Consider the following 20,013-nt stretch of genomic DNA (forward strand, 5'->3'; position numbering starts at 1 on the left):
TCCCAAATGGGTCACAAGCACATACGCTGGCTCAGTGGTGAAGAAGGCAGATAGAGAAACAGTTGCTTGTGTATAATTGTGTGGCACAGGGCCTCAGGCAGTCGCAAGCAGTAAAAAATGGAAAAGACGGACTAGTATGTTTTTTCTGCAGCTCTAATTATTTAAAATTTTTGGCTGACCTCTTCAGGTTTATCGTTTCCTAAAACTGGTTCCAGTCCTTTTGGCCATTGTGCAGCATAAAAAAAAGACGGAAGAACAAGCAATAAACAGACAGACAGCTTTATATACTCTAAAGCTTTTATGTAAGAATTTTGGTGCAGAAAATCGAGAGCCTTTTGTCCCCGTGCTGAGCACTGCTGTGAAACTGATTGCACCAGAAACCAAAGAAGAGAAGAATGTCTTGGGAAGTGCCCTGCTGTGTGTGGCAGAGGTGACCTCCACCCTGGAGGCGCTGGCCATCCCTCAGCTTCCCAGGTATGCTGATTAGGACCTGGAACAAGAGCCATCATGTGGGGTTTCTGGTACAAATTGAAAAATAATACCTTAGCAATTTTTTTTTTTTTTTTTTTTTTTTTTGGCCTCTCAGTAGAGGTTACATAAGATTAGATTTGTTAAAGATTTAATTTTTTCTTCAAACTAAAAACCACTAATTAAAAACTTTCTAATTTCCTTTATGATGTTTGTTGCCTTCCACTTTTCACTCCCCCTTGGCCAGCTGTAACTAGGAAACAAGGGGTGAAGCCCCGCGATGGGTGTTCCATCTGTTTGGGCAAAAGCTGCCTCGTGCAGCCCAGGTTCAGAGTTGAATGCTCCTGACTTTCCCCCTTGGCTTTGGTATTTTCTAGCTGTGCAGCCCTGGGCAGGTTACTTGGTCTGTTAGAGCTTTGCCATCTCTAAAACTGAGACCAGACCGACTTCATGGGATTCCGGTGGGGGGTGCACGTAAGGCTTTTTGCACAGCGCCTAACACGTAGCAAGCATTAAATTGAAAGTCCCTGTTATTTTTTAAAATGACTGAGTAACTATTGCTACTGGGAAGTTTCTTGCTCTGAGTCTCATAAAATGTGTGGACACGTTTTGTCGGCTGTGACATAGCATGATGTAGCGGGCACAGTTATTAGGAGTTTTGCATAGTGACTTCTCCATTCTCTGTTCTTAAAGTTACTCTAAAACTCTTGCTTTTTTATATCTAGCCTGATGCCATCATTGCTGACAACAATGAAAAACACCAGTGAGCTGGTTTCCGGTGAGGTCTATCTGCTTAGTGCTTTGGCGGCCCTGCAGAAGGTTGTGGAGACCCTCCCACATTTCATCAGCCCTTACCTAGAAGGTGTCCTGTCCCAGGTGAGCCACAGTACCTCAACATGCTATGCCCGTTTTCTCTCCCATCATCCCTCCTGCTTGGTCATGACGTTGAAATGGTCATCGCTTTCTTCTTATAAGGCTCATCTCTTTTTTGATTTTGTAGAATGTGTTTTATTGCCTTTCTCTCCCCTCCATGAGATCGTTCGTGTTGGGCTGGAGCTGCCTTTTATTACTTGTAGAAACTTGTGTGTCCTATTTGCTTCTAATGTAAAGGGTTTTTTAATCCTAAGGTGTCTTTCAAAATCAGAATCCCTCTATTGCTGTTCAGTGGTTACTTGGCACATGGGCAGTGGGCAAGGGGCATTTCTAACTGACAGTGCCCAGGAACGATCCTCACTCTGTTCTGTTGTACTGGTCATTTGCCATTATGAGGTTAGGAGCTTCAACTGCCATGATGAAAATAATTTAGCTGATTCACACACTCTTGTAGCCAGGGCTTGAAGGTAGACTTTTTATAGAAAGGGACCCCTACATCTGAGGAGGTTTGTAGATAGATTTTTTAGCAAGAACAAACACACTTGACTCTTCTCATGGTCTCTGGATTCCTGTCCTCTTTAAAAACAAAAAACCCATCAGTCTGAGTGCTCTGTGTTCTTCTGCCTTCCACCATTTACCTGCATCCCTGACTCCACTTGGGGAAGAGGCATCTGTTCATTTGTATCTACAGATGTTCAAGACTGCTTTGAAAGGAATTCTGTGACGCGATAGTGCTCCGAGCTTTCCCCAGCCGCTAGCCTCTGGGTTGACTTCTGTAAGTGTGCAGACATCGTCAGTGAGTTCTCATATTGGCTTTGGTCATGGTTTCTGTATTCCTATAGGTGGTTCATTTGGAGAAAATCACTGGTGGAATGGGTTCTGCCTCACAAGCTAATATCCGCATCACATCCCTTAAAAAGACACTGGCTACCACACTGTCACCCCGAGTCTTACTGCCAGCGATCAACAAAACGTACAAACAAATTGAGAAGAACTGGAAGGTTAGATCATACTGGGTTTTAGACTTTGGAGAGGGGAGATGTGGTACTGAAATTTCTATTAAGTTTTCACTTAAAGAAGAGATGGTTGGGGCGCCTGGGTGGCGCAGTCGGTTAAGCGTCCGACTTCAGCCAGGTCACGATCTCACGGTCCGTGAGTTCGAGCCCCGCGTCAGGCTCTGGGCTGATGGCTCAGAGCCTGGAGCCTGTTTCCGATTCTGTGTCTCCCTCTCTCTCTGCCCCTCCCCCGTTTATGCTCTGTCTCTCTCTGTCCCAAAAATAAATAAACGTTGAAAAAAAAAAATTAAAAAAAAAAAAAAAGAGATGGTTATTTAATTGATAAACGCACTAATGAACTCGGAATATTTAAAATTGGCATGTCTCTTTACTGTGTTACTGGTAGAAGCACATGCGTCCATTTATGAGCATCTTGCAAGAGCACATTGGGGTCATGAAGAAGGAGGAGCTCACCTCCCATCAGGCTCCACTAACCGTGTTTTTTCTGGAAGCCCTGGACTTCCGAGCACAGCACTCTGAAGTAAGCTTATTTCCACTTCCCCAGATTCTAAAGTTATCTACTTGTTTAAGAGCCAGAGAAAAATCTAGCTGTGTAATCTGTTTTACTTGCCAAAGTTATTTAGAGCTACATGTTAGTAATCTGGCTAATCTTCTGTTTTTCAGGATGATCTGGAGGAAATTGGAAAGACCGAAAATTGTATCATTGACTGTCTAGTAGCCATGGTGGTAAAACTTTCTGAAGTCACGTTCAGGCCCTTGTTCTTTAAAGTAAGCTTGCTCCTTCCACGTCTCCTTTGTACCCATACATAAATGTTACAAGATATGTAGAATAAACTAATATTACTTTATCTTTTTAGCTGTTTGATTGGGCTAAAACAGAGGATGCCCCGAAGGACAGACTTTTGACATTTTACAACTTGGCAGATAACATTGCTGAAAAACTTAAAGGGCTTTTTACTCTGTTCGCTGGCCACTTGGTGAAGCCTTTTGCTGACACCTTGAACCAGGTGAACATCTCCAAAACAGGTTGGTAGCTGACTCCAGTCGATACCTTTGCTCTGTGTACCTTACACAAGGCACAGTAGGTACAGTAAGCATAAGGAGGGTGAAGGTTTTACTTCATAATCAGTCAGTAGGCATTGAAGTCTTTGTTTGAGCAGAATGAAAACATGTTAACAACAGTTGACCCACTTAGAAGTAAAAGTAAGGTAAATGGTATGTGCTACTCTAAGTTATTGGAAGTAACTTTAAAATGTTAAGATTTAAGATTGGTGTTTTCTTTACTGCTCATAAGCAACCCACTTGATAAGTGGTAATTTAACTTGCCAAACTAAATGATCTAAACTGAGAATCTTGACTCCTGCAGGAGCCACTTACCCAAGAGCTGCCCATTTTATGTCATGTCTTCATCCTGATTTTCTGTATTGTTTTAGAAATATTCTTCTGACTGTAGTGTCAATAGTGATTTGAATTTAAACATTGGAGGTTAAATTGTGAAAATCAACTGTTTTTTCACTTTTACTCTTCCCATCTACAGATGAAGCGTTTTTTGACTCTGACAATGACCCTGAAAAGTGCTGCTTGCTATTGCAGTTTATTTTGAACTGTTTATATAAAATCTTCCTTTTTGATACTCAGCATTTTCTCAGTAAAGAGAGAGCAGAAGCCTTGATGATGCCCCTGGTGGACCAGGTAACCACATGGAACCCATCTTTTTGGGAAACGATGAGGAAATTGCCATCACTGTTAAATTTTTTTGTTAATTTTATTTAAATCCAAGTTCGTTAACATATAGTGTAATAAGGTTTCAGTAGAATTTAGCGATTCATCACTTACATACAACACCCAGTGCTCATCCCAACAAGTGCCCTCCTCAATGCCCATCACCCATGTAGCCCATCCCTAACCCTCTTTCCCTCCAGCAACCTTCAGTTTGTTCTCTGTATTTAAAAATCTCTTATGGTTTGCATCCCTGTTTTTATCTTGTTCTTCCTTCTCTTCCCCTGTGTTCATCTGTTGTGTTTCTTAAATTACACATGGAGGTGAAATCATATGATACTTACCTTTCTCTGACTTCTTCCGCTTAGCATGATACTCTCTAGTTCCATCCACGTTATTGCAAATGGCAAGATTTCATTCTTTTTGATTCACTGTTAAATTTTTACTAGATTTATATCTACTAAAATTAGAGCTTGCTGGGCTTTCTTCTCCAGGCTTTTTTTTTAATGAAATTTTTATTTCAAAATTTTGTTATTTTTAATGTACAGAACTTATCTTCATAGTGGCATACACCAGGGTTTACTTTTGAAGGTTTCAAATGGAAGGCAGGATATAAGGACTCATGGTTAGATTTTTAATTTTCTAAAATTGGATTTATTGAGAATGTTTTAGGACTGGGCCGCCATCTGGAAGAACGCCTCTCAGCTGTTCTCCTGGAGGGAGGGGTGACGCTAAGGGCCATGACAGTCTGCCTCGGCTCCAAAAGGTGGTAAATTTGCTCTAGAGAGTGTTAGAATTACACACCTGGTCATCGAGCCTGCTGATATGAAAGAGTAAACAAGTTTATTTATACATTGGGAATTTTTCAGACAGACAACTTGTTGCTCAGAGTCCCTGTCTCCCTCATAGCTAGAAAACAGGCTGGGAGGAGAAGAACGGTTCCAGGAGCGAGTGACAAAGCACCTCATCCCGTGCATAGCGCAGTTTTCCGTGGCCGTGGCAGACGACTCTCTTTGGAAACCACTGAACTACCAGATTCTGCTGAAGACGAGAGACTCCTCACCCAAGGTGGGCGCTGTGGTCGACAGGCACTGAAGCTGCGTGCGTTCCCCATATAAACCAAACAGTCCCAAAGCGGTCGTGGCTGTAGGCCCACGGTAAACTAGCTGCTTGTCTTCTAGGACCGGAGGTTGCTCTTTTGGGCAGAAGTTTGAGCCTGAGAAATGTTTGGCTTTTACTTAAAGGCTATTTATAAATAATAGAAGTCCTCTCCCCCACCCCCACGGTGTGTTAGACGCAAGTAGTGACATATTTAAATGTCTTTGTGCTCCCAGAGACTGTCTTTCAGTCTGTTCACAGAACATTCCTTTGAGCTAGAGCAATGGATTATCTCCGTCATGTGTGTCAGGCTTAGGATTTTGTGAAATAATGGAAAATAAGGAGTGGTGGACACTCACTCACGTGGGCGAGGATGAACGAAGTTACAGTCCCCTGCCTGCGTCTCAATTTCCAGTCACCAGTTCTCAGTCTGATTAGCATACGAGAACCTCAGTGAATAAAGCAGACCGAAGCAGAATTTTGTCAAAAGATTTATTACTTGAAATATATAACATTTATTACAGGAGAGAACAACGAGGCTATTTTCATGAACCCCCAGATTTTACATTGTAGGTTCTTACAAGCTTATAGCATTAAATTTGTCTTAATGTTTTGTTTTGAATGTACAATATCAAAAAGTCTGGCTTGAACATAGGTAGTTCATAGGCTTTTTAAAGAAGTCATTTTGCTTTATCCAAATATTTTTTTTTAATTGTCCAAAACCAGAAAGAGGATTAGTACAGCTTTTGTTTCAAAGGGAACCACTAACAGAGCCAGACCACTGCTTGCATTCCATAGACCAGAAATATGAGAGAATATATGAATTAGGTATATGAAATAGGAATAGAGAAACACCCAGACTTTTTTTAAGTTCCCAGATCCGGAAGTCACAATACATTATTTTTAATTCTGTGCTGAATGCCTGGCCCCTCCCACCATTGTAGTCGGGAGGGAGGGGTCCTGCCTGAGGGGGCCAGGCTGGCCTCATCGCCCACAGCCCAGCAAGCCCATGAGCTTCAGTGCACATAAACTTGATGACATGCTTGAGTCTGTGTGTGCCTTTTGATTGTTGTTTTTAAAGGAAAATGTTAGAAAAAGGTATTCACATTAAGCCCTGCAGTACTGTAAGACACTTTAAAAAACACTGGTTTGTATAAGGTTGCCCGTATTATAAACAGACCCCAAGTCGTTAAATAAATTGGTGTTCCAAGATGGAAGTGGAGTGGACAGAGGGGGAACCAATTCGTTTAAAAAGTCAGAGAGCCTGTCTCAAGTTAGACGGTTGTGAGATGTAAATGTAGCAATGCTAGTCTTGGGCGGGGGAGGGGGGGAGGGGTTAAATCCTTTCTTTACCTTTTTCTCTTTCAGGTTCGATTTGCTGCTCTGATTACAGTATTAGCACTGGCTGAAAAACTAAAGGAGAATTACCTTGTCTTGCTACCAGAGTCCATTCCTTTCTTAGCTGAATTGATGGAAGGTAATTCCTAAACTACTAAGAAATAATGGCAGTAAAATTCTGTGAAAATGTGCCCAGTGATCATGGAAATTTGGATAGAACCCCCTCCTCTGCCCCCTCCACATCTCACACTGCAGACAGGAGGCGGGGTGCTTGTTTCGAGTAGGGTTGAGACGCCATATTAGGTGGCCACCCCGCGATCATCTGAAACTTGTCTACAAGGAAATCTCCACCACCTTTACTTTTGTGTTCATTGATGTTTCTCATTATCCTCATACATTTATATGATTATTTTAGTCCCCATAGATTTACTGTGTCAGAAGTGCCAATAAGATCACAGTAGATTAGCTGCCTGTTAATACCAGCCAACATTTCCTCCATGCTCTGCCTGGAGGATCTCATGCAGTCCTCACGATGTGTGTGCCATTATCCCTGTTTTATAAAGGAAGAAACTAGAGGCTTTCAAAGGATTTTGATAAACTAACAAAGTGAGTGTGACGGGTGTTCAGGCCAGGTTTGCAGAGTTCTGGGCGTGGCGAACGCCCTGCCACCAGGCCGCACGAATCAGCAGGGGTGAGGAGGCAAGCAGACAAGTGCTCGTCTACAAGTACATGCCCCGGTGTCTCTTGCGGCCTAGAGCAGGGGCGTCACTAGAAGTTGGGATTCCCACTGTGTACCGCTCTTTCGGGGGCTGCAAGGAGGGTGCCGTGCTTTCTGCTTCGTGGGCAGGTTTCATTTCCGTCCTTTGAACGGTGGCCAGACGATGCAAGAGCTGAAGAATTAGACTAACGGTAACTGAGGCAGTTTTTTTCTTGTGTTTAGATGAATGTGAAGAAGTGGAGCGTCAGTGCCAGAGGACCGTCCAGCAGCTGGAGGCCGTACTGGGGGAGCCACTCCAGAGCTACTTCTAAGACTCCGGGTTTCGGGGCTTTCTTACTCTGTTCAGAGGTCGGATTTATTCATGTTTTTATTTGTGGGTGTTTGGTACCATATTACTTTTGGCGCCCTCACCCCTGCGCGGACTTCTGTATGAAACCAGCTGGCGTGCTGCCCTCCCGCCCCTTGTAGGAACTGCAGGAAGAGTAAACGATGCCTGTTTTTATACAGACTGCTGTTTGCCTAAGCATTTGTCACAGTCCTTTCTGATCGATGTTATGGACCTCACAGACCTGGTTAATTTTAGCACTCAAAGGTAAAAGCACCTCATCTTTAGACAGTCAAAGCCTTACCTTTTCCCGTAAAGGGCTATCTTACGTACGTGGTATCCATGTTGGATTTCATTCAAGGTGGCTCTTCGAGAAAGTGACAGTTACTCAGCACCAATGCTTTGGACTATAAAGCTATTTGGAATACTTTTCACATTTTGGGTAGATGATACTTCAGCCATAATTTTTGTGCGTGGCCACAGTGGGAATTAGTTCTGGAATGCATTTTCTACTTAGGACTGTGATTGTCTTCTGTACCCTTCAGTCTTTGGTGGGGGCAGAGGCAATAGGCTCTCAGAACCCACAGATAGAAAAGGCCCAGAAACACTAGGTGGCATGGCTCCTCCAGAATTAGAAATGGTCAGACTTCCCCTGATGGTAATTCAAGAATTACTTGTATGAGAAAGTATCAAATTTTTTTTTCAAACTTTATAATATATACATATATATATATATATATATATATTTTTAATGTCTACTTTTGAGAGAGACAGACACAGAGTGTGAGTGGAAGAGGGTCAGAGAGAGAGGGAGACACAGAATCTGAAGCAGGCTCCGGGCTCCAAGCTGTCAGCACAGAGCCCAGTGCAGGATTGAACTCACGAATGAGATCATGACCTGAGCCAAAGTCAGACACTTAACCGACTGAGCCACCCAGGCACGTTGGAACTTTGAAGTTTTCTAATCCCTGATGTCATGGTGAAAGTGAAGGCTCAAATAAACTACCTTCAGTAAAGACAGATTTGTCTAATTTGTGCCTTAAAAATAAGTTTAAAATATCTAAAAACTATCCCATGGTTTTAGTTTGAAAGCCTTTGTTCTAATTTAGTACAGAAATTTCATGCCAAATTGTGACAAAGAAGCAAAAGGCTGAATTGTAGCTGTAGAGATATAGCTTGCTAGGAATGCGTACTCCCTTTTAAAAAATGTTTTGATAAGATTAATAAAATGCTAATAGCTTCTTTTCAAATCACATCTTATTTTGTATTCTGTCAAAGAATCAATCTTACGTCTTAGTAATAGCTCCACGTAAAACAAAAAGTGAAGTATGTTTAAGAATTAGAGGAAACAATGTATGTGGGGTTTTCCTGAGTGGCCTATAGTCTCCATCTGAGTCACGCCCTCTGATGGTTTACATGAAGGAAAAAAAAATAACCAAAACCCTGGGGGATTCTTTCTTCAAGTCTCCCAATGAAAGCTGGGACCCCACTCCACCTGCCGTGAGCTTGGCAAGATGTAACATGATAAATTAACATGAATAGAAAAGAATCACGTGCCAGAATCTTCTACACTGAGTACTTTTAAAAAATCAGATTGGTAGTAGTATTCTTTTCAGTATATGGGTACAAATAATATCTAACCAAAATCTGTAATGAAAATAGTCCTAAATCCTGGCAGCATATTCAGCGTAGCAATTTAACATGATAAAATGATCAAACTAATTTAACTTTTTTACCTCCCCACTCCCAAGCCTTTGAAATTTCCTGTGACAAGATCTGACCTGTAAGAATTCTATAAAGAACTTCTGCCAACTCACTTCAAAGAATAATGAAAAAATTACAGAAATGCAACAATTTAACTTGCTGATACAGGTTTGATTTTAATCACTTAAAGTAGAACAATGTTTTGATCTGCCTTGTTAATGATGAGGGACTAATCTTTAGAAGAGCGGAGAGGTGGGGTTTGTTTGCATGCAGACAAGCAACAGATTTTTATACTGCTGCTCTCTACCTCATTGGTCTCAGTGTATTTTATTTTCTGATAGTGTGTGCCTATTTCATGAATAATCATTAAATCTAATGTTGACAATTGCTTTGTTACACCCATAAACGTTTTACAAATTGCAATCATCTACCTTAAACTTTCTAGTGCAGTGTGTGTAGACCTCTAACTCCAAGTGCAAGTACTGTAAGCATTTACTGGTATAGACATCCATGGCCTTCAGACTGACATCAACTTAACTTTCATGCCATTTGTTTTGCTGCGTTTTTTTGACTTTGCGCTGTGTCCGGATAGCAGTGTTATTTCTCTGGCAATGCTTGTAGCTAGCAGAGCTAGATATTTAGCATGTTAAAGAAAATTGCCAAATGTAAGGGCAACGTCGATCCTTTCAGTTACGGGATATGATCGAACTCTGGTTACGAAAGCAATGGCTAGAGAAGGAATAGTGTCTTGTAAATTCGTGCCTAGGTGACTTAACAGTTGAGTAATTCTTCTAAGTCTCTTTATACAATTAATGCCTATAGAAAAATTGGTGACACGAGGGCAGAGCCCAAAAGATTCTGAGCTCAAGAGGGAGCAGAGTGGTATTATGTTCCACTGTATACACATATCCCCAGCTTCTAGCGCAGTGCTGGCAGGAAATAAGTACTCAGTGTGTTAGCTACTGTATTACTAGCTACTTATTGATCTGAATCGCATTTAAAAAAGGAAGCCAAGGTGGGAGAGAGAACTGAAAGGCCTGAATAATGGCTGTCAATTGTTGTTGCCTTGAATTTCCTTACCCTGTGGCTAAAGCCACGCTGCGTGGCAAGACTCAGAACACCTAAGAGGACTTTGTTATGCAAGCGCATTTTAACAATATAGATAAACAAGAATAGTGAGATGCACTTTAGCAAGGCCAGTGTCACATAAGCCATTTTGTATTTCAGTTTTTGTAGCAAGCATGTCGGCTACCAGCTTCTGACTTCCAGTAAGTGAATATCTCCATCAATTTCCAGCGTGTCAATATTGCTAAGCTCTTTAAATCTGTGTTTGTACTCCAGGCTGTGTACACCATTTATGGCAACCTTGAATTCTCTAACGTCACAATAAATTATCATCTGGAAGGAAAGTACACACAACATTAGTGGCTTCCCTCGGTTTAGGCAGTTCTCCCAGCCCGCTGGTGTTAACGTCCCTTCTTACTAAGATTCTAACTAAAATGCATCCAGTAGTGGCACCTTCTGCCTCATCCCACTTGGGGAAGGGACTCTGAGCATGCTTGCAGCTTCACACTGTCCCCAGGGCCCGAGGCCTGCCTTCCCTCAGCACCCTCCATCCAAGGCACCTTCTCCCAGCGAAATGGGAAGTTGTTCCCTCCCCACACCCCCCTCCCTTCCCCGTGTCTGGGAACCGTAATGACGTAGGAAAACAGCCACCTTGACCCTTACAGAGGAGCTGACTGCAAGTAACAGGCTAGAAACCAAGGGACCTGGATCATGACTCTTCGGCCTTAAACCCCAGGATCTTAGACAAATGCCACAGTAGAGAATTTCAGAGCTTTTAGGGCACTCGCTGGGACTGCACAGCCGCGTGGCAACCTTGACTCCATTTCCACCCCAGCTCCGCACATCGTGGTCTCCCATCTGTGTCTCAAGCTCAGGATTCTGTGGCTCTCTGGAGCAACTGGCCTTCTGGCAGAGTGAGTTCACGTCCATGGCCAGTGTCAGCCTTCTGTGCTAGCCTTTCAGAGCTGTCTCTGCCTAACACAAACCCGTGAACATCAAAAGAAACTACAGTCCTTTTAAATCACTTTGACACGTCAGCCACATACTTCCCGCTGCCGGCCTGGCCACCACGCTACCGTGTATTCTCCAGCCACACCGCAAAGACCAGTCTGGTGAACCTGCACCACGAAGCTTCTGAAGAGCAGCTCAGCCTGCCTCGCACCTGGCTCCACCCCCGAGGGCCAGACGGAGGCAGAATCTGAATCTGCAGAGAAACAGGTTATTTATTCTGCTCTGACTGGTGATAAATGGCTGCTGGGGGCGATTCCTTGGATAAAACAGTGAACGGACAGAAACAGGCTCTAGGTCTATGTAGAGAACCGAGGAAAATACCAGTAACTGGAACCACATTATCCTCACAACAGTGCTGGAAATCCCAGTTTCAACCAGGAGGAAGGGACCTTTGGTAACATACATTTAACAGAAATCTCAACACAAAACAACAGCCTCATGCCCAGAAGGGAAAACAAGCTGGCATCAGAGGCATGTAGTGGGAAGGTCCGTCAGTCACCAACGTCGTACGACACAGCAGGTGCGGCGCCCTGCATTACCGATGGAAAGGAAGGGCACGCGGCCTGGAAGATGCACTCCTGCAGGACAGATACTATAACCATGTGCAAAAGACAGTCCCAAACCCCCCCCCCCACCCTCAACTATCCGATGTTACAGAACAGCTCGTAAGAACATGATTTGATTAAAACAAACAAAACTCACAGATGAAGTTACAAGACAAAAGTATTTTTTAAACGACTAGCTGGAACTGATAAATGAATTTGAAACAACAGGGAACAGAAGATAACTGGTTAAAATCAAAGTAATGGCATAATGGGAAAATCCAAGGATCTCAATAAAAGCATATTAAAAAGGCAGGAGTCTGAAGCAGAGAAAAATTGATCACTACAGAAACTTAAAAATAATCCAACATGAGGTAATGACTGTTCCCGAGGTAGAAAACTAAGGAAAAGATTTTAAAGGAATTTTTGTCCTTTTCCATTTTAATCCAGTAGCAAACATGGATGGGGCCCAGATCAAAAAGCAGGTTAGTCACTGCTTTCCTGTCACCAACCACAAGGATCCACTTCCTTCTGGAGCAGTCACTTCTGTCTCCCTCCAGTGAGCCCCAAGTGGCCTCTTATACCTGGATTCTTGCCAAGCCGACAAACCCCTGTGCTGTCCTGTGCTGCCCTCCCCACCTCCAGTGACTTGTTCAAATCATCCCCTCCATCTGGAAAACCCACCTTTAACTTCACCCTCCTGCATGCCTCTGACTTCCAAACCAGTATCCACAATTTCCAGGGACCCTCCTATGATGAGGTCACAACTGTTACCCCACATACCGGAACTTAGGAATACACATTCATGTCCAGCTGCTGTCTTTTATTCAGTCTTGGTGTTCCTGCTTTTTAACAACTGGTTTTGATGAGTGCTCAAAAACTCAACCTACTGGTCCAGAGCAAGTGACAGTTTTAAAATGTAGGAGCAGGACCCTAAATCAGTGACCCTAAATGACCACGGGAGGCAGTACGTCACCTCAACTAGTGACTGAACCTAGCCAACCACCCAGCGTCCGTGTCAAAGAAACTACTGTCTGTGAGCATCCAGAAACGTTTTCGGAAAGGTTGTGTCACCATAATATTCACACGTTTGGGGGACCCGGGACAGTATGTCCTCAAGTCACACAACATGAGGGGCCCTAAAAAAGTTACCTGACCTTCGAGTTCCAGGGCCTAAACATCTCTTTCCTTGAATATATACAAACGGGACAAACTCCCTGTAAGAAAGGACTGCCACCTAAAGCTATCTATAACCAAGACGCCACGTGACGGAGAGTGCAGGCAGTTTTATAGTTCCTGTGTGCTCATGTACACGGGATTATCCTAAACGTGTTTTTCCAGTCCTGAGGCAAGGCTCCTGTTAAAATTCCTATTCCTCAAATTCCTATGAACTAATACGGGCCACACAATAAGAATCCCAGGGCAAATAATACAGTATTCTACTGGCTGTGCCATTTAGACGGATTGTATTTTGAATGCCCCTTTTATAATGCAGACAGTCTCCACATAAACAAAAACTACGTGCTATCTCCACATATTAAGCTAGGACTTGACGTAAGTAGACCATTTATCCCACCCCTCCTCCCAGGATTCTTTTTCCTGTCCCATAAGATCATCTTACCTCAAAGTACATCCCGGGACTAAATGGGAAACAGGTAATATTTCTCTCTTCTTCTCCCCAGGACTCGTGAAGAAAAGAATTTCTTACAAATGCTTTAATATTCAGGCGTGGGTTCAAGTGGAGAGCAATATCCTTGGATTTTCCTGATATTAGGTCAACATTAAAGCTTTTGAGAGAATAAAAAAAAAAAAAAACCCTAATTAACCAAGTAGAAGGAAGTGCAGTTTCTGCCATTTTAAGAATCAGAATTGAACTCTGATCACGACACAAAACACACATATGCACACAGACAGGAATGCAGATGAAGGTAAAATTTTAAATTCAGGTATCGCTCCACTGGTGTAAATACATTCTTTGCAAGATAAAAATATAAAAAAATTTATAGTTCTTTAGCCTCAGTGTTGAGGCCACAGGTCTGGTTGGGAAGCAGCTGAAGAGCAAGTAAACCACACGCCTGTTACTTTAGGCTGCAGGGGGATGGGGTCCTCGCAAGTGTTTTGTTCTTGCAAATGTACTATTTTCTAGGAAATAGCTAATTTCAAGCTTTCAGAAGTCTGAACATCTCTAGGAAAGGTCGTTAAGTCACATGCGGTGAGGGGGCCCTAACCAACATTACCTGACCTCGCAGCTGCCCTGGAGTTCTACAAGGCAGGCGGGGGTGGGGACAAAAATGCCACCCCCTTGTCTGGCCACAAAAAGCCTAGCTCAGAACACTGGGCCTAAGTCCTGGTTCTGCCCCAACCAGCCGTAGACAGTCTGGTTAGCGGCGTGACTTCGAAGCTCTTGCTCTGATGGTCTCGGTTTCCAGGTGAGGACTGGGACACGGCTCCCGCCTGTCCCACAAGACTGTCTGGGGTCTAAGGCAACGAGAGAGACACGTGCAAACTCTTCGCACCATTATTGGTAACAACGGTACTGACCCTTTGGCATTTGTATTCACTTCTCCTTTAATGACGACAGTTCGTCCAGGGCCCATCGAGGAGTTCAACCTCGCAACGAATGGCAGAGTCTGTAAAGAGACCACAAGTCGGCACCAGGAAGCATGCAGAAAGGGGTCTCATGGGACAACTGTCCGAAGACACGTTTTAACGTTTAAAGGCCATGACCCTGTAAAACCCCAGTGGTCGGCGCTGCCTGGCTCACAGCAGAGACTCGCCGAAAACGGTTCACGCGATGAAATGGGTTAACGGGACACGGGACCTGCCTGCGTTGGGGACTGCAGCTGGGCCACACGTCCTGCCTGAGGGGAGACGTTAAGGAAGCACACTGCTGGCTCAGAGACTACGCCCGGCCAACTCTTATCTGTCCAGGATCAGCACAGAAGTGCAAAGTGGCTCCTGTGGGTTTCTACTGAGGGTGGAAGTTACATATACCAGCTAATTAAAACTTAATTTGTTAAACAATTAAGAAAATTTTTGGCTCTTCAAACCTTTGACAAACAGTTGGTAGGTAGTATTTTGGCGCAAGTCAAACTGTGATTGGCAGTCGAACCTTTGCTCTTGGTGTAGACAGTTCTGGGTACGATTTTAGAAATGTCTCCTCTATTACTAGGCTGTTGGGGAAACAGTTCTGCAATAAGGTGTGGAAAAAATGAAGCTGGCTTCCAAGGTTTAAACTATTCATTTCCTGGGCGATTCTATAAAACATTCCATATATTATAATCTAGGCAAAAATACTTACAAACTGTGATGTGCCAGACTTTTGTACCTATTGGAAGAGAAAGTCAAAATGAAGACATCTGAAAGGGAAAAATTACAACACGAGCAGTCAGATCTTACTGGTTGAAATGGCCAGAGCCCGGGGTAGTAGCACCCGCTTGGCCTTGGATGTGACACACAGCGGCCTATGCTTTCTGACGGGTGTGGTATCGGGCTGTGAAGGGTGCTCAGGCTGGGAACACGGTCTGATAGTCCTACAGTCCTAGGACCACACATGAACTTTACACATGTTTTACTTGTTCTTTCCAAGGGGCTCCCAAAATGCTGAAATTATATTCTCTGAGGTCACATGCTCTGAGATCAGTAAGATGTAACTTTTTCCATTAATGACAAAGACTCAGTGTTTAGATTGTACTTGTTCCTACAGGGGAGAAGATACATGTGGAAGTTTGCTTCCCAATGCGCCGACTGTGTTCAACATTTATAAATACTGTGAGACAGTTTACTCAACAGTTAAGAGAGAGGTTTTTTACATAAGAACGGTGGGTGGTGGTCACAGACACTGATGGCTCAACCATCTGCAAAACTTCCAGTGCCTGGTCCCACAGAAGTAGATGCCTTAGTCTGCAAATGATTACTCCCACCTTCTTGATATTAAAAACAATTTTTCACAAGTTAAAAACATAACTTTGGGGGGCGCCTGGATGGCTCAGTTGGTTAAGCGTCCGACTTTGGCTCTGGTCATGATCTCACGGTTCATGAGTTCAAGCTCCATGTCAGGCTCTGTGCTGACAGCTCGGAGCCTGGAGCCTGTTTGGGATTCTGTGTTTCCCTCTCTGTCTGCCCCTCCCCAGCTTGGCGTCTCTCTGTCTCTCTCAAAAATGAACGCTAAAAAAAAAAATTTTTTTTTAACAAAACTTTTAAAAATTCAGCCTGCCTGCCACCTGATTTACTTGACAACTAAAAGAACATTTTTAAACTGGTGGTTATTTAAAAGATTGAATATTTACATTTTCTTTACTTATCTCTGTCAGTTCCAGAGTAGACGTCTGGGTACTTCTTAAATCCTAAAGACAAGATTAATTTTTGACATCCGTCAGAATTCTAAATATAACCTCCCTGACATCTCAAAAAGAATTACAAATAGTGTTAAACGTGAAAATAGGCTTGAGAATCATGATCCAAAAATGCACTTAACATTAGGGTCCTCTGCCCCCTTATCAGATGGGCAGACCTCAAAGAGCCTAAGAACGAGTGTCAAGAGGAATGTGACAAATGGGCACAGCTGCTGAGACTGCACACTGCTAGAATCTTCTTGAAGGGCAAGCTAGCAGTATCTGTCATAACTTAAAATGCAAATACCCTCTCAAGACATTCCGCTTCTAGGAAGTGATCTCAGGAGAAATCCTCCACTGTTCTCCTGTGTCAGGGAATTAGCCCCTGTTCCAAAGGTTTTTGTTTTTTGTAATTACTGTTTGGGGTTTTTTATTGTCATTGTCAGAACCATACTAGATTTAAGATCCTACAGACATTAGAGCGCTAAATGGCGCACTACTAGCCTGAAAGCTTTGTTTCTAGGAAATTAACATACTCATGATGGAGACATTTATAGTATTTTTATCTTAAAGGAAGATGTTAATTAAAGATACTTGCTACCATTTCATCAGAAAACATCATCAAAGACCCCAAGCTATGGAAGGGTACTCACCGAGCTGAAGCTAAAACCAACTGAGTGAATATTCACTTTGCCATAAATGCCCAGAGTGTCTATCTTCCCCGGGCTAATCCTGTGGGCATAGAGCAGGATATGCTTCCCATTTACCGCCACCTAGATGGACACAGAACACCCCGCCACCCCCAGAAAAAAAAAAGTTAATACGTTAACGTGTCCAAATTTAAATCCCGTTTCCTTGGGTTTCATTTTATACCTCTTCCCCCAGGTCTGCACATTACATGTCTGATCAGACTGTGACTGAAAGCATCCATAACACTAGTGGTTCTTAACTTCCTTTGAGCTCTGATCTGATTAGTCACCATGGACCCTCTCCCTCCACACCAATTAGGCATTCATGAATATATACATGCATGTGTGCACCTACGCGTGTACACAAGGCATCCGGGGTTCAGAGGTTCCCCGGATGCACTAGGCCTGTGAACCCAGGTTAGCAATCTGCCCGGCAAGCTTGCCCACCTGCTCTCCTTGAGGACCACACTCTAAGGAAGAGGACGCTGCACGTGGCAGGCTTTCAGTAAATATTTGTTGAATCCTGAACGAACGGACATGGGCAAGCTACTCAATTTATCTGCGATTCCTGCTTAGAGCAGGACAAAGCTCTTCCTGAAGAAAGGGCTGCTGTTGTGATCAAGTCACTCCCGTGAGTGCCCGCAGCACATTGCCTGACGGCAACCCACTCCCTGTCCCTCCCTCCCAAATAGGGAATGTCGGGAAAACAAGCAGGATACGAAACGGTCTCGGACCTCAAGGAGCTTAAAATCCCCTTGGCACGTAAAATAAACACAGGAAAACGCACAACAGGACAGGAACAAGAGTTTTAGAGGAGGATACAGGTACAAGCGCCCAAGAAGCCGGGGAAGGGAGGGAAGAATGGAGTCCGCGCCCGAGATGGGAGGTTTTCACGCTAAATTGTGCGAATCTCTCTCTAGTCTGGGGGGCTCGAGGTTCTACAGGGCTTGCGGGCAGGTGCATCCAAAGCTCTAGGGCCACCCTCTCCGTCACATGTACGCACTATAAGCACTGTGTCTAGACCGCTCGATGAAGCCAGCGGTGGGACTTCTAAGAACTCGGGATCTACAATCTCACGATCCTGAAGGACTTGTGGCAGGATTCCCCATCCATCTGTTAGTTCCAGATTCCCAACCCCCACCCCAGGTGACGGTGACCACAGTTTACTCTCCCACAATTTATACAGCTCTGCGCCAAATCAGAAGTAAGCTCAGCTGTGCAGCAGAAATGCCACACACAAAGAGGTCTGGAGGCCCCGGCCCCACAATTCTGGATGCCACGAGGCGCAGGCAGAAGCTGCGCCCCAGCTCACACTTAGGTATCCGCCGCGCCCCTACTTCAGGGCAAAACGATACGGCCACTCTTTCTCTAGACTTAAGTAACGTAAGGGCGCAAGCCTGACTTGGGTGCCGCTCGCTTCTCATTACCTTCATTCTCCCAAACCTACCTGGAATTTGTCTTTCAACACCATAATCACAATTTCAAAAGATTTTTCTTTTTTGAAAGGCGTGTCGTAGGTGATCTCCTCCCATCCCCATTTTTCATTTTTCAGAGTATTGCAGACGATGCAGTCAGACCACTTGAAGCGTGGATTGAAATGAAAGGCCACGTCGGCGCGGGGCTTCACGCTGCTGCCGCACTGCAGATCCACCTGGAACCTGCGGGAGTGAGGAGGGAGGGTCGCGGGCAGCCAGGGGGCGGGCTGCAGGTGGAGGCCTGGCGAGCTGAGTAACCCGCGACTCACCCCCGCGCACCCTCCCAGCTACCCAAAACATGGAAGCGAGGGCCGGGTTTCTAGCTGCCGCGAGCCAGGAGAAACAGGAAGGACCTCGCCCTGGGGGCAGCAGAACGGTGACCCCGAAGCCTGCTTCTCTAGATGACAGTCACCTGGAAATGTCTGGGCTTTCTCCTTCAGACTTCACTTTCACTTATTTAAACCACTGTTATCCGGGCATCAGCCACAGAGTGCTGGCCCGGCCCTGACACCGCCTAGTCCGCAATTTGTGCCCAAAGCAAGCCTCAGACAAAACAGCCCGAAATCGATCTTCAGAGATGCCGTGGGGGTGTTAGACGGCAACCAGACCTCGTCCCTGGCATCTGACCACAGTCCCTGTCATTAACCGTGTATCTGATCATATTCCAACCACACTTCGAACAGTAAAATGAAAAACTCAAGTTTTTTGATTTCGGTCTTCATTCCAGTCTCCTCGGCACCTTGGCCTCAAGAGTATCAAAATGGTCTCCCCCACGTCAGTTTCTGTGGTTGTTCCACAGTCACGAGAAGACAGCTTAGTCACTTCCTCCATCTCACACCATGGTTTTTACCTGTCCGAATCACAAGGAACATGCCCACGTATCACAATCAAAGTTCCAGGCTCCAACTGCTCAGGAATCGTCCCGACATAGGGGATTACCTAGGAAAAATGATTTTAACAAATGTACGTTTACATAAACAAAACGGTAAGACTACATTTTGAAAGTCTGCATACAAATCTGCTCAGAATCTGGCATTTTCCAAATCACTGTTCAAACAGCTGAGATAGTGACAATATCTATACACCTGAGTTCTGTGGGAAAAGACACAGCTAAAAGTTCACAGAACATTTTATTTGGCCGGGGGCTTTGTGAAATAAAATACTTAATAGGACAATTATGATCTAGAAAAAACAACGTGCTGGAAGTCAGGTCCCCTCCCCTTTTCCTAACATTCCATGGATGATCCCGACGGCAGGACGAGACCGCACCAGGTCCCGTGCCCACACTGATGGAGACTGGGACACTCACCGGGCGCTTGTAGAGGGGCACCAGGTGAGCCCCTCCCCCACACCTGGGATGGGGGTGTCTAACCCCTGCCAGGCCTCCCACCCGCAGCTCACCGGCCCTGCTGGAAACCAGAACCACGAGACCTCAGGGATGACCCTGGGCGCCTGTGGCCTCTCCGGACGCAGCACCCCCCGTGGCCTGACCCGGTCCCGGCCACAGGCTTGGGTTCGACACGGTATCCGTGTCTCCTCTTGCCCCCTCATCACCCGGAGCCCCACCTCTTTGTCTGGGGCCGGACACACCATCAGATCTTGTCGCTCTCCTTCCGCAGGGGTGACCCCACCACGCTC

The 20,013-nt window shown here is 44.6% G+C and overlaps 2 protein-coding genes across 18 annotated transcripts in view; one reads left to right on the top strand and one right to left on the bottom strand.

Moving 5' to 3' along the window:
* Positions 1–7,738, top strand: part of HEATR1 (HEAT repeat containing 1) — a 50,893-nt gene extending 43,155 nt beyond the window's left edge. Inside the window, exons 36-45 of the mRNA XM_045437240.1 lie at positions 188–474; positions 1,194–1,344; positions 2,184–2,342; positions 2,743–2,877; positions 3,021–3,125; positions 3,215–3,383; positions 3,895–4,049; positions 4,986–5,144; positions 6,543–6,651; positions 7,453–7,738. Of these exons, the coding sequence (XP_045293196.1) occupies positions 188–474; positions 1,194–1,344; positions 2,184–2,342; positions 2,743–2,877; positions 3,021–3,125; positions 3,215–3,383; positions 3,895–4,049; positions 4,986–5,144; positions 6,543–6,651; positions 7,453–7,541 (1,518 nt within the window). The 3' untranslated portion in view covers positions 7,542–7,738. The remainder of the gene's footprint in view (positions 1–187; positions 475–1,193; positions 1,345–2,183; positions 2,343–2,742; positions 2,878–3,020; positions 3,126–3,214; positions 3,384–3,894; positions 4,050–4,985; positions 5,145–6,542; positions 6,652–7,452) is intronic.
* A 1,671-nt stretch (positions 7,739–9,409) lies between these two features.
* The window catches only part of LGALS8 (galectin 8), a 35,382-nt gene continuing 24,778 nt past the window's right edge, over positions 9,410–20,013 (bottom strand). For 9 of the 17 annotated variants that reach the window (XM_045437242.1, XM_045437241.1, XM_045437245.1 and 6 more), the window contains 9 exons: positions 19,226–19,314; positions 18,348–18,558; positions 16,865–16,984; positions 16,167–16,223; positions 15,179–15,205; positions 14,928–15,050; positions 14,419–14,507; positions 13,499–13,664; positions 9,410–10,657 (listed from right to left, as the gene is read on the bottom strand). In XM_045437242.1, coding sequence (XP_045293198.1) covers positions 10,508–10,657; positions 13,499–13,664; positions 14,419–14,507; positions 14,928–15,050; positions 15,179–15,205; positions 16,167–16,223; positions 16,865–16,984; positions 18,348–18,558; positions 19,226–19,314 — 1,032 coding nt within the window. In that variant the 3' untranslated portion in view covers positions 9,410–10,507. The remainder of the gene's footprint in view (positions 10,658–13,498; positions 13,665–14,418; positions 14,508–14,927; positions 15,051–15,178; positions 15,206–16,166; positions 16,224–16,864; positions 16,985–18,347; positions 18,559–19,225; positions 19,315–20,013) is intronic. The other 8 variants (XM_045437253.1, XM_045437252.1, XM_045437254.1 and 5 more) reach the window with 3 other exon arrangements.

Source organism: Leopardus geoffroyi, chromosome D2 (genome assembly GCF_018350155.1).
Source record: "Leopardus geoffroyi isolate Oge1 chromosome D2, O.geoffroyi_Oge1_pat1.0, whole genome shotgun sequence".
Classification (NCBI taxonomy): Eukaryota; Metazoa; Chordata; class Mammalia; order Carnivora; family Felidae; genus Leopardus; species Leopardus geoffroyi.